The sequence below is a fragment of the Crinia signifera genome, chromosome 7 (genome assembly GCF_055691185.1).
Source record: "Crinia signifera chromosome 7, ASM5569118v1, whole genome shotgun sequence".
NCBI lineage: Eukaryota > Metazoa > Chordata > Amphibia > Anura > Myobatrachidae > Crinia > Crinia signifera.
In genome coordinates, this window is record NC_139223.1 from 16,413,936 (window position 1) to 16,427,445 (window position 13,510).

The 13,510-nt window shown below is 50.6% G+C and overlaps 1 protein-coding gene across 1 annotated transcript in view; it reads right to left on the reverse strand.

Annotated features, from left to right (window-relative positions):
* Positions 1 to 13,510, reverse strand: part of LOC146019841 (lysophospholipase D GDPD1-like) — a 32,958-nt gene that overhangs the window by 399 nt on the left and 19,049 nt on the right. Inside the window, exons 4-10 of the mRNA XM_083152438.1 lie at positions 7,376 to 7,511; positions 6,419 to 6,464; positions 5,769 to 5,887; positions 5,174 to 5,263; positions 1,476 to 1,609; positions 1,251 to 1,310; positions 546 to 597 (exon numbers count right to left, since the gene is read on the reverse strand). Of these exons, the coding sequence (XP_083008564.1) occupies positions 546 to 597; positions 1,251 to 1,310; positions 1,476 to 1,609; positions 5,174 to 5,263; positions 5,769 to 5,887; positions 6,419 to 6,464; positions 7,376 to 7,511 (637 nt within the window). The remainder of the gene's footprint in view (positions 1 to 545; positions 598 to 1,250; positions 1,311 to 1,475; positions 1,610 to 5,173; positions 5,264 to 5,768; positions 5,888 to 6,418; positions 6,465 to 7,375; positions 7,512 to 13,510) is intronic.

Genomic DNA, 13,510 nt, shown 5'->3' on the forward strand with positions numbered 1-13,510 from the left:
ACTACCCCAGGGTTTCAAACATACAGTACTTACCCTGACTGCCCCAGGGTATCACACATACCCACCCTCACTGCCCCTGGCATCCAACACAGTATTCACCTTGACTGCCTAAGGGTATCAAACATACTAACCCTATTCCAATTTAATTGAAAGACATTTCCCATGAACCCAGTGTCCTGGACGAAAGATATTGACGAAAGACGAAAGATCTAGCTACAGTTTATTGGCTTTTTTTAAAAAAGTTATCCAAAGCTGCATGCACAGTTGACGAACAACCTTGATGAACAACTGGTGGGTATGCGCATCATCATTCGTCTTTCATCGCAACCGCACTGAAAGATATTTTGACCAATTTCGTTCAGAATGGCCGAAATGAACAAAATTGGTCAAAAAAGTTGGTCAAAAAATTTGTACAGTGTGTATGCACCTACAGTATACTCATGCCCTGGGTCTGAAATAGTCTGCCCATGTGCTCGCATCACACATATAATGGCAATAGCCCCCCTGATGTGTCACTGACCCTCCGCACAGACCAATCTACTCACCTGGATTCCTCTGGCCTCAAGGTGCTCAAATAGACTCTTCCTCATCATCAGCCTGGATCACAAACAGGGTCATTGTTACATACAGCTCAGGATTCCACCTCGCCACAAGCACTCTCCTACACCTATATACTGTATATATATATATATATATATATGTATATATATATATATATATATATATATATATATATACATCATGTAGCTAATGAATTCATTATGAACACTGATAGATTACCCAGAAATCATCTCAGTGATGTCACTGGACACTAGTGATGACCATAGAATATGCCTTCATAGGGAGAAGGTGCCAGATGCATATTATGATTCTCTCATAGACACAGAAAATTATAATTATTAACAGTGGACATTTGATATAAAGCGCAGCGTATTCCATTGTGCTTTATAATGGGAAACAGCCGTTATAGAACAGAACTGGGTGATAACAGACATAGAGGTAGGAGGGCCCTGCTCGCAGGCTTACTCTCTGTAGGGAACTAGCACAGTGCTGGTGGGGGTGTGGGAGGGATTTTTAGGACCAAACACAAACTTGTACTGGACACAGATACTATACAACTACATGTACAGACAAATGGCTACACAGTGTGATATTGCAATCATGGTAGTGGCTCTTTGGGCCCAGTAATTGGGTCATTACGTAAGGCCAATGCAGGTTGCATTACTACCATTGCCTTGTACATCACTCACTTGTCCTGCAGGAAGACCAGGAACCGGTTCCTCATCAGCCAGTTGTGGGGGAAATATGTCCTGAAATAAGACCAATATTGTGACCTCTGTGACCACACAAACACCACGAGCACTCATAACTCACGTGGGCACTACACAACAGACACTGCTCTGCAGGCTCTGACCTGTGTATGTTGTATAATGCCAAGGTTACAATGGGTGACCTGTGTATAGGAAGAGACTGACCTGTTGATAATAGATGGCATGTAAGTTTCAACCACAGACTCGCTGAGAGGGACGAAGGGAAGTAGCCCAGTGTAGTAGAGCAGAAGAAGGAGGATTCCCCGATGGGGGGTGAACATCACTGGCATGCCTGGGTTCTGGTGTACAATGCAGAGAGGATCATCAGCAAGATGCAGGGAGGAGGATATGCAAGGTGTAGGGAGGGAGGTGTAGAGAAGATGAGGGAGGTGTAGAGAAGATGAGGGAGGTGTAGGGAGGAAGATGAGGGAGGTGTAGGGAGGATGAGGGTGGTGTAGAGAAGATGAGGGAGGTGTAGGGAGGAAGATGAGGGAGGTGTAGAGAAGATGAGGGAGGTGTAGGGAGGAAGATGAGGGAGGTGTAGGGAAGATGAGGGAGGTGTAGGGAGGAAGATGAGGGAGGTGTAGGGAAGATGAGAGAGGTGTAGGAAGGAAGATGAGGGAGGTGTAGGGAGGAAGATGAGGGAGGTGTAGGGAGGAAGATGAGGGAGGTGTAGAGAAGATGAGGGAGGTGTAGGGAAGAAGATGAGGGAGGTGTAGGGAGGAAGATGAGGGAGGTGTAGGGAGGAAGATGAGGGAGGTGTAGGGAGGAAGATGAGGGAGGTGTAGAGAAGATGAGGGAGGTGTAGGGAGGAAGATAATGGAGGTGTAGGGAGGAAGATGAGGGAGGTGTAGGGAGGAAGATGAGGGAGGTGTAGATAGGAAGATGAGGGAGGTGTAGGGAGGAAGATGAGGGAGGTGGAAGGAGGAAGATGAGGGAGATGTAGGGAGGAAGATGAGGGTGGTGTAGAGAAGATGAGGGAGGTGTAGGGAGGAAGATGAGGGAGGTGTAGAGAAGATGAGGGAGGTGTAGATAAGATGATGGAGGTGTAGGGAGGAAGATGAGGGAGGTGTAGGGAAGATGAGGGAGGTGTAGGGAGGAAGATGAGGGAGGTGTAGGGAAGGTGAGGGAAGTGTAGGGAGGAAGATGAGGGTGGTGTAAGGAGGGAGGTGTAGGGAGGAAGATGAGGGAGGAATATGCGGGAGGTCAGTAGCGCACGCAGGGGGGGTTTCTGAGTACCCAGAAACCCCCCAGGAGTCTAAGGACCCTAGGCTGAAAGCTGAGGGTCCCCTCTTTCCATGGGTATAAGAATTTTAAAAATCGGCCCTTGGGAACCGGAGATATCTGACTTCAAAACAGTGGTCCCCATCCAAGCCTATTAATTGCTCTTCCCAGTCAGATATTTCAGGTTCTGTCTGACTTAGAGTTTTTTTGAGGGTATATTCCAAAATCTGGGACTCTTCCCCTTTGATGGACACTAGTAGCTTGTCTCTGCTGTTCCCAAAATCAGAGATATCAGCCTTCCAGCAGCTGGTTACTGCTCCAGCTCCACACACCTGGTATGTAGTTTTATATTCTCGTTGGCAGATTGCTCTGCCTCCTGAACTCTCATCCCCTAGTCCCCAATACAATTTGGTAGGTGGGATTCTCTAGTTTTTAATTCCATTAAAATCTAAGAAATCTATTTCTGGGAACTGGAGATATCTGCAGTCAAGCAAGCTGTCCTCCCACCAGAAAATTATGAATAATATAGATAGACCAAATGTATATAAATAATAATAATAATTAAAAAAAATAATAATAATAATTAAAAAAAATAATAATAATAATTAAAAAAAATAATAATAATAATTAAAAAAAATAATAATAATAATTAAAAAAATAATAATAATAATTAAAAAAAATAAATAATAATAATAATAATAATAATAATATATATATATATATATATATATATATTATTATTATTTTTTTTTTAATTATTATTATTATTTATATACATACATACAGGGGCATCAACAGCAGTGTAGACCCCTCGGCATAGCAATGTATTGGGGCACTTACCGATCCTCCAGCGGTAGGGGTGGGGGAAGCTTTGCCCCAGGTGGTAGGGGGTATTATATCAACCGCTCAGCATGTAGGGCCTGGATCAGTAATTTCCACTAATTACCCCTTTACTGCACAGATGGTGGGAGATGAGGTGGGAGAAGGGGGCATTGGGCTGAATGAAGGGGCCCTGATACATAACTTCCAGGGTGGTAGAGGATGTTTAATACACAGAGGAGGGGTGTATAGTGGAGTGGGCTCATTATTCATAATAACTGACCCGACATATACTGGGTCACCTAAGTGTCCATCTCCGTGGTTTGCTCCGCCCCTCTGGAAACCCCCTTCTGAAAATCCTGCGTTTGCCACTGCGGGAGGTGTAGGGAGGAAGATGAGGGAGGTGTAGGGAGGAAGATGAGGGAGGTGTAAGGAGGAAGATGAGGGAGGTGTAAGGAGGAAGATGAGGGAGGTGTAGGAAGGAAGATGAGAGAGGTGTAGGGAGGAAGATGAGGGAGGTGTAGGGAGAAAGATGATGGAGGTGTATGGAGGAAGATGAAGGAGGTGTAGGAAGGAAGATGAGCGAGGTGCAGGAAGGAAGATGAAGGAGGTGTAGGGAGGAAGATGAGGGAGGTGTAGAGAAGATGATGGAGGTGTAGGGAGGTGTAGAGAAAATGAGGGAGGTGTAGGGAGGAAGATGAGGGAGGTGTAGTAAGGAGAACGAGGGAGGTGTAGGGAAAATGAGGGAGGTAAATGAGGGAGGTGTAGAAAAGATGAGGGAAGGTGTAGGGAGGAAGATGAGGGAGGTGTAGTGTGAAAGATGAGGAAGGTGTAGAAAAGATGAGGGAAGGTGTAGAGAGGAAGATGAGGGAGGTGTAGGGCAAAAGAAGAGAGAAGCATAGAGAAGAGGGTGAGGGAGGTGTCGAGAGGAGGATGAGGGAATTGTAGAGAGGAGGAAGAGGGAGGTGTAGGGAGGAGGGTGAAGGAGGTGTAGAGAGGGGGATGAGGGAGGTGTAGAAGGAGGATGAGGGAGTTAGAGAGGAGGATGAGGGAGGTGTACGGAGGAGGATGAGGGAGGTGTAGGAGGAGGATGAAAGAAGATCAAAGAGGAAGATAAAAGAGGTGCAAAGAGGAGGATGAAGGAGGTGTAGAGAGATAGAGAGAATGATGAGGGAGGTGTACAGAAGATGAAAGAGGTGTGCAGAGAAAGATGAGGGAAGCATGGATAATAGGATGAGGGAATTGTAGAGAGGAGGATGAGGGAGGTGTAGAGAAGATGAGGGAAGGTGTAGATAGGTAGGTGAGGGAAGCATAGAGAAAAGGATGACGGGGATGGAGAGGATGATGAGGAGATGTAGAGAGGAGGATGAGGGAGATGTAGAGACGGAGGTGTAGGGAGGTGTAGGGAGGAGAATGAGGGAGGTGTAGAGAGGATGATGAGGGAGATGTAGAGAGCAGAGTGAGGGTGGTGCAGGGAGGAGGATGAGGGAGGTGTAAAGAGGAGGATGAGGGAGGTGTAAAGAGGAGGATGAGGGAGGTGTAGGGAGGAGAATGAGGGAAGTGTAGGGAGGAGGACGAGGGAGGTGTAGGGAGGAAAATTAGGGAGGTGTAGGGAGGAGGACGAGGGAGGTGTAGGGAGGTAGATGAGTGAGGTGCAGGGAGAAGGATGAGTGAGGTGTAGGGAGGAAGATGAGTAATTACAGAGGATTAGTGAGTGGTATACATTCATGGTAAAGTTATATTAAAATGAACAGAAAAGATGAAGCATTTGGTCATTTTGTTTAGTGTACTTCATAGTTTTCATTATAGTGGTGTTTTACCTCCTTCCGACATTTCTTCATGACACTATTGGTTGTACAGGCCCAGATGGTCCTGTCCGTGCGATGATATTTCTTCACGAGCTCTGATACCTGGAGGAGACACCAGGAGCCATCAGGAGGAGACACCAGAGGGATACACCAGGGGGAGACACTGGGGGGAAACACCTGAAGGATACATCAGGGGGAGGCACCGGTAGGACACACCAGGGGGAGATATCAGGAGAAGACACCAGAGGAATACACCAGGGGGAAACACCAGGAGGAGACACCGGTGGGGGGCGGGGGGGGGGGACACCAGAAGGAGACACCAAGGGGAAACAACAGAAGGAGACACCAGGGGGGCACACCAGGGAGAGATACCAGGAGAAGACACCAGGGGGAGACACCGCTAGGGACCACCAGGGGGAGATACCAGGAGAAGACACCAGGCGGAGACACAAGGAAGAGACCCCAGGGGGAGCCACCAGGAGGACACAATCAATAGGAGACATGCAAACCAGGAGGATACACAAGGGGGACAAACCAGGAGGAGACACCAGGACAGTGTTACTAGCTGCAGTCACATGAGTGCAATGAGTCCATTTTCTGCAATTACCTTTTTAATTAACTCATCATCATCTGCCTTAACTTCTACATTGATCGGCTTCTCTGGGTATCTCTGGAACACCTCCTCCAGCAGCGGCATACGCCGGTCTCTGCCTGTTGACTTGTGACCTGTTATAGACAGGGAACATCTTCACTGCCAGTAATATAGATATAACATTTTATGGGGCTTCAGTCATCTACACCTAGTGATTACATGATGGGGCATGGTGGAACTGCAACTCCCAGCGTCCTGTGAAAGACTGCAAATACAGTATTTGGCTTGCAAGCTACAGTAAATGACTGAGGTCACCACCTGCCGCACACTGGGGCTTATTCAGACCTGATTGCTGGGCTGCAAGTTTTCAGAGTCCAGTGATTAGTTAGTTGCCTCCCCGCCAGAGTGAAATGCCTCCCCTGTGCATGGCTGTGAATGGCGTTGCAGCTGTACGAAGAGGAGGAAATCCATTTGATTTCACTTACTGTCGACTGGGTTCCCCCACCATCACCACCACCCTGCATCCAGCGATGTGTAAGTCTAGACTGCGATGGCTTCGGGGAAATCGGGTTCGCTAGTGATGCCAGCGGACTCCTGCCCCTCCCAACGACAGAGTCTGTCTGCTGACCCGTGCCACTGTGTGCTGAGATGCTACTACCACACACCTGGGAAGAAGGTCACCTCCAGGTACTCCTTGTATCTGGGAAGTTCCTAAAGGAAGAGAGAGATGGAATAAGGAATTGATGCGATGACCCACTATTGTAGGACATAAGGACAGTGAGCAACAGAAGATCATGGACCCATACCTTAGACCTTCTGACCCACTACTGCAGGACATAAGCACAGCGAGCAACAGAAGACCATACACTCATACCATAGACGTCCTGACCCACTACTGCCGGACATAAGGACAGGGAGCAACAGAAGACCATGCACCCATACCTTAGACCTCCTGACCCACTACTGTAGAACATAAGCACAGCGAGCAACAGTTGATCATGCACCCATATCTTAGACCTCCTGACCCACTACTGTAGGACATAAGGACATCGAGCAACAGAAGACCATACACTCATACCATAGACCTCCTGACCCACTACTGTAGGACATAAAGACAGCGAGCAACAGAAGACCATGGACCCATATCTTAGACCTCCTGACTCACTACTGCAGGACATAAAGACATCGAGCAACAGAAGACCATACACTCATACCATAGACCTCCTGACCCACTACTGCAGGACATAAGGAAAGTAAGCAACAGAAGACCATACACTCATACCATAGATCTCTGGACCGACTACTGCAGGACATAAGGACATCGAGCAACAGATGACCATACACTCATACCATAGACCTCCCGACCCACTACTGCAGAACATAAGGAGAGTGAGCAACAGAAGACCATGCACCAATACCTTAGACCTCCTGACCCACTACTGCAGGACAACGAGCAACAGAAAACCATAGACCCATACCTTAGACCTCCTGACCCACTACAGCAGGACATAAGGACAGTGAGCAACAGAAGACCATGGACCCATACCTTAGACCTCCTGACCCACTACTGCAGGACATAAGGACAGTGAGCAACAGAAGACCACAGACTTCTCTTTCAATACCTCAAACCGGAGGTCACATATGTTGACATCATGTCCCGTCTGCCGAAGCAGGTTCCCATCATGAGACACGACAACCTGGCCATCCTTGGTGATGTGACAGTCCAGCTCCAGGAGGTCCGTGTGGTTGGCCATGGCACTGCAATGAAAGGACCAGAGATTAATTCATTTACTGCCCAGTCATTTTCCCTGGCAGCCCGGACATTCAACTCCCCCAATACAATAACCTTTAGCTTCAGAATTTACAAATTTGATGGTGTTTTTTAACGGGGAGAGGAAGACACGGACTGTGCTGAGCCAAACACCAGGGACAGCGGAGGTGGACCACCAAGGCTAAGACACCAGCCCAGGAGGCAACTGTAAAGTCAATTACAGGAGCCATGTTTTGCCACTATGAAGAGGCCAGAGAGTGCTCTGTAGGGACGCCCATGGAGGAGAAGTACACAGGATGGGAAGGTGTGTCAGCAGCCGGGATCTGAGTGGGATCAAGTATATTTATTCCAGTAATGATTAACAGGACAGGCCAGCAGAAGTTACAGTGCACAGGTAGCATTACATCCAGGTGTAATCAGTAACTTTCCCGGGACAGTGTTCCAGTAACTGTACAGTAAAGGCAACTCACCTGTGCACAGTACAGCAAAGGCAACTCATCTGCACACTGTACAGCAAGGGCAACTCCCCTGCACACAGTACAGCAAAAGGCAACTCACCTGCGCACAGTACAGCAAAGGCAACTCCCCTGTGCACAGTACAGCAAAGGCAACTCCCCTGCGCACTGTACAGCAAAGGCAACTCCCCTGCGCACAGTACAGCAAAGGCAACTCACCTGCGCACAGTACAGCAAAGGCAACTCATCTGCGCAAAGTACAGCAAAGGCAACTCACCTGCACACTGTACAGCAAAGGCAACTCCCCAGCGCACAGTAAAGCAAAGGAAACTCCCCTGCGCACAGTACAGCAAAGGCAACTCACCTGCGCACTGTACAGCAAAGGCAACTCACCTGCGCACAGTACAGCAAAGGCAACTCCCCTGCGCAGAGTACAGCAAAGGCAACTCACCTGCGCACAGTAAAGCAAAAGGCAACTCACCTGCGCACATTACAGCAAAGGCAACTCACCTGCGCACAGTTCAGCAAAGGCAACTCCCCTTCACCCAGTACAGCAAAGGCAAATCCCCTGCGCACAGTACAGCAAAGGCAACTCCCCTGCGCACAGTACAGCAAAGGCAACTAACCTGCGCACAGTACAGCAAAGGCAACTCACCTGCGCACTGTACAGCAAAGGCAACTCACCTGCGCACAGTAGAGCAAAGGCAACGCACCTGCGCACTGTACAGCAAAGGCAACTCACCTGCGCAAATTACAGCAAAGGCACCTCCCCTACGCACAGTACAGCAAAGGCAACTCAACTGTGCACTGTACAGCAAAGGCAACTCCCCTGCGCACAGTAAAGCAAAGGAAACTCCCCTGCGCACAGTACAGCAAAGGCAACTCATCTGCCCACAGTACAGCAAAGGCAACTCCCCTGCGCACAGTACAGCAAAGGCAACTCACCTGCGCACAGTTCAGCAAAGGCAACTCACCTGCACACAGTACAGCAAAGTCAACTCCCCTGCGCACAGTACAGCAATGGCAACTCCCCAGCGCACAGTACAGCAAAGACAACTCACCTGCGCACAGTACAGCAAAGGCAACTCCCCTGTGCACAGTACAGCAAAGGCAACTCCCCTGCGCACAGTGCAGCAAAGGCAACTCCCCTGCGCATAGTACAGCAAAGGCAACTCACCTGCGCACAGTACAGCAAAGGCAACTCACCTGCGCACAGTACAGCAAAGGAAACTCATCTGCGCAAAGTACAGCAAAGGCAACTCACCTGCACACTGTACAGCAAAGGCAACTCCCCTGCGCACAGTAAAGCAAAGGAAACTCCCCTGTGCACAGTACAGCAAAGGCAACTCACCTGCACACAGTAAAGCAAAGGCAACTCCCCTTCACCCAGTACAGCAAAGGCAAATCCCCTGCGCACAGTACAGCAAAGGCAACTCCCCTGCGCACAGTACAGCAAAGGCAACTAACCTGCGCACAGTACAGCAAAGGCAACTCACCTGCGCACTGTACAGCAAAGGCAACTCACCTGCGCACAGTAGAGCAAAGGCAACGCACCTGCGCACTGTACAGCAAAGGCAACTCACCTGCGCAAATTACAGCAAAGGCACCTCCCCTACGCACAGTACAGCAAAGGCAACTCAACTGTGCACTGTACAGCAAAGGCAACTCCCCTGCGCACAGTAAAGCAAAGGAAACTCCCCTGCGCACAGTACAGCAAAGGCAACTCATCTGCCCACAGTACAGCAAAGGCAACTCCCCTGCGCACAGTACAGCAAAGGCAACTCACCTGCGCACAGTACAGCAAAGGCAACTCACCTGCGCACAGTTCAGCAAAGGCAACTCACCTGCACACAGTACAGCAAAGTCAACTCCCCTGCGCACAGTACAGCAATGGCAACTCCCCAGCGCACAGTACAGCAAAGACAACTCACCTGCGCACAGTACAGCAAAGGCAACTCCCCTGTGCACAGTACAGCAAAGGCAACTCCCCTGCGCACAGTGCAGCAAAGGCAACTCCCCTGCGCATAGTACAGCAAAGGCAACTCACCTGCGCACAGTACAGCAAAGGCAACTCACCTGCGCACAGTACAGCAAAGGAAACTCATCTGCGCAAAGTACAGCAAAGGCAACTCACCTGCACACTGTACAGCAAAGGCAACTCCCCTGCGCACAGTAAAGCAAAGGAAACTCCCCTGTGCACAGTACAGCAAAGGCAACTCACCTGCGCACTGTACAGCAAAGGCAACTCACCTGCACACAGTACAGCAAAGGCAACTCCCCTGCGCAGAGTACAGCAAAGGCAACTCACCTGCGCACAGTAAAGCAAAAGGCAACTCACCTGCGCACATTACAGCAAAGGCAACTCACCTGCGCACAGTTCAGCAAAGGCAACTCCCCTGCACCCAGTACAGCAAAGGCAACTCCCCTGCGCACAGTACAGCAAAGGCAACTCCCCTGCGCACAGTACAGCAAAGGCAACTAACCTGCGCACAGTACAGCAAAGGCAACTCACCTGCGCACTGTACAGCAAAGGCAACTCACCTGCGCACAGTAGAGCAAAGGCAACGCACCTGCGCACTGTACAGCAAAGGCAACTCACCTGCGCACATTACAGCAAAGGCACCTCCCCTACGCACAGTACAGCAAAGGCAACTCAACTGTGCACTGTACAGCAAAGGCAACTCAACTGTGCACTGTACAGCAAAGGCAACTCCCCTGCGCACAGTAAAGCAAAGGAAACTCCCCTGCGCACAGTACAGCAAAGGCAACTCATCTGCCCACAGTACAGCAAAGGCAACTCCCCTGCGCACAGTACAGCAAAGGCAACTCACCTGCGCACAGTTCAGCAAAGGCAACTCACCTGCACACAGTACAGCAAAGTCAACTCCCCTGTGCACAGTACAGCAATGGCAACTCCCCAGCGCACAGTACAGCAAAGACAACTCACCTGCGCACAGTACAGCAAAGGCAACTCCCCTGTGCACAGTACAGCAAAGGCAACTCCCCTGCGCACAGTGCAGCAAAGGCAACTCCCCTGCGCACAGTACAGCAAAGGCAACTCACCTGCGCACAGTACAGCAAAGGCAACTCCCCTGCGCACAGTACAGCAAAGGCAACTCACCTGCGCACAGTACAGCAAAGGCAACTCCCCTGCGCTCAGTACAGCAAAGGCAACTCCACTGCGCTCAGTACAGCAAAGGCAACTCCCCTGCGCACAGTACAGCAAAGGCAACTCCCCTGCGCACAGTACAGCAAAGGCAACTCCCCTGCGCACAGTAAATCAAAGGCAACTCCCCTGCGCACAGTACAGCAAAGGCAACTCCCCTGCGCACAGTACAGCAAAGACAACTCCCCTGCGCACAGTACAGCAAAGGCAACTCCCCTGCGCACAGTACAGCAAAGGCAACTCACCTGCGCACAGTACAGCAAAGGCAACTCACCTGCGCACAGTACAGCAAAGGAAACTCATCTGCGCAAAGTACAGCAAAGGCAACTCACCTGCATACTGTACAGCAAAGGCAACTCCCCTGCGCACAGTAAAGCAAAGGAAACTCCCCTGTGCACAGTACAGCAAAGGCAACTCACCTGCGCACTGTACAGCAAAGGCAACTCACCTGCACACAGTACAGCAAAGGCAACTCCCCTGCGCAGAGTACAGCAAAGGCAACTCACCTGCGCACAGTAAAGCAAAAGGCAACTCACCTGCGCACATTACAGCAAAGGCAACTCACCTGCGCACAGTTCAGCAAAGGCAACTCCCCTGCACCCAGTACAGCAAAGGCAAATCCCCTGCGCACAGTACAGCAAAGGCAACTCCCCTGCGCACAGTACAGCAAAGGCAACTAACCTGCGCACAGTACAGCAAAGGCAACTCACCTGCGCACTGTACAGCAAAGGCAACTCACCTGCGCACAGTAGAGCAAAGGCAACGCACCTGCGCACTGTACAGCAAAGGCAACTCACCTGCGCACATTACAGCAAAGGCACCTCCCCTACGCACAGTACAGCAAAGGCAACTCAACTGTGCACTGTACAGCAAAGGCAACTCAACTGTGCACTGTACAGCAAAGGCAACTCCCCTGCGCACAGTAAAGCAAAGGAAACTCCCCTGCGCACAGTACAGCAAAGGCAACTCATCTGCCCACAGTACAGCAAAGGCAACTCCCCTGCGCACAGTACAGCAAAGGCAACTCACCTGCGCACAGTTCAGCAAAGGCAACTCACCTGCACACAGTACAGCAAAGTCAACTCCCCTGTGCACAGTACAGCAATGGCAACTCCCCAGCGCACAGTACAGCAAAGACAACTCACCTGCGCACAGTACAGCAAAGGCAACTCCCCTGTGCACAGTACAGCAAAGGCAACTCCCCTGCGCACAGTGCAGCAAAGGCAACTCCCCTGCGCACAGTACAGCAAAGGCAACTCACCTGCGCACAGTACAGCAAAGGCAACTCCCCTGCGCACAGTACAGCAAAGGCAACTCACCTGCGCACAGTACAGCAAAGGCAACTCCCCTGCGCTCAGTACAGCAAAGGCAACTCCACTGCGCTCAGTACAGCAAAGGCAACTCCCCTGCGCACAGTACAGCAAAGGCAACTCCCCTGCGCACAGTACAGCAAAGGCAACTCCCCTGCGCACAGTAAATCAAAGGCAACTCCCCTGCGCATAGTACAGCAAAGGCAACTCCCCTGCGCACAGTACAGCAAAGACAACTCCCCTGCGCACAGTACAGCAAAGGCAACTCACCTGCGCACAGTACAGCAAAGGCAACTCCCCTGCGCACAATACAGCAAAGGCAACTCACCTGCGCACAGTACAGCAAAGGCAACTCCCCTGCGCACAGTACAGCAAAGGCAACTCACCTGCGCACAGTACAGCAAAGGCAACTCCCCTGCGCTCAGTACAGCAAAGGCAACTCCCCTGCGCTCAGTACAGCAAAGGCAACTCCCCTGCACACAGTACAGCAAAGGCAACTCCCCTGTGCACAGTACAGCAAAGGCAACTCCCCTGCGCACAGTAAATCAAAGGCAACTCCCCTGCGCACAGTACAGCAAAGGCAACTCCCCTGCGCACAGTAAATCAAAGGCAACTCCCCTGCGCACAGTACAGCAAAGGCAACTCATCTGCGCACAGTACAGCAAAGACAACTCCCCTGCGCACAGTACAGCAAAGGCAACTCACCTGCGCACAGTACAGCAAAGGCAACTCCCCTGCGCACAATACAGCAAAGGCAACTCACCTGCGCACAGTACAGCAAAGGCAACTCCCCTGCGCACAGTACAGCAAAGGCAACTCACCTGCGCACAGCACAGCAAAGGCAACTCCCCTGCGCACATTACAGCAAAGGCAACTCCCCTGCACACAGTACAAGAAAGCCAACTCCCCTGCGCACAGTACAGCAAAGGCAACTCACCTGCGCACAGTACAGCAAAGGCAACTCCCCTGCGCAAAGCACAGCAAAGGCAACTCACCTGCGCACAGTACAGCAAAGGCAACTCACCTGCGCACAGTACAGCAAAGGCAACTCCCCT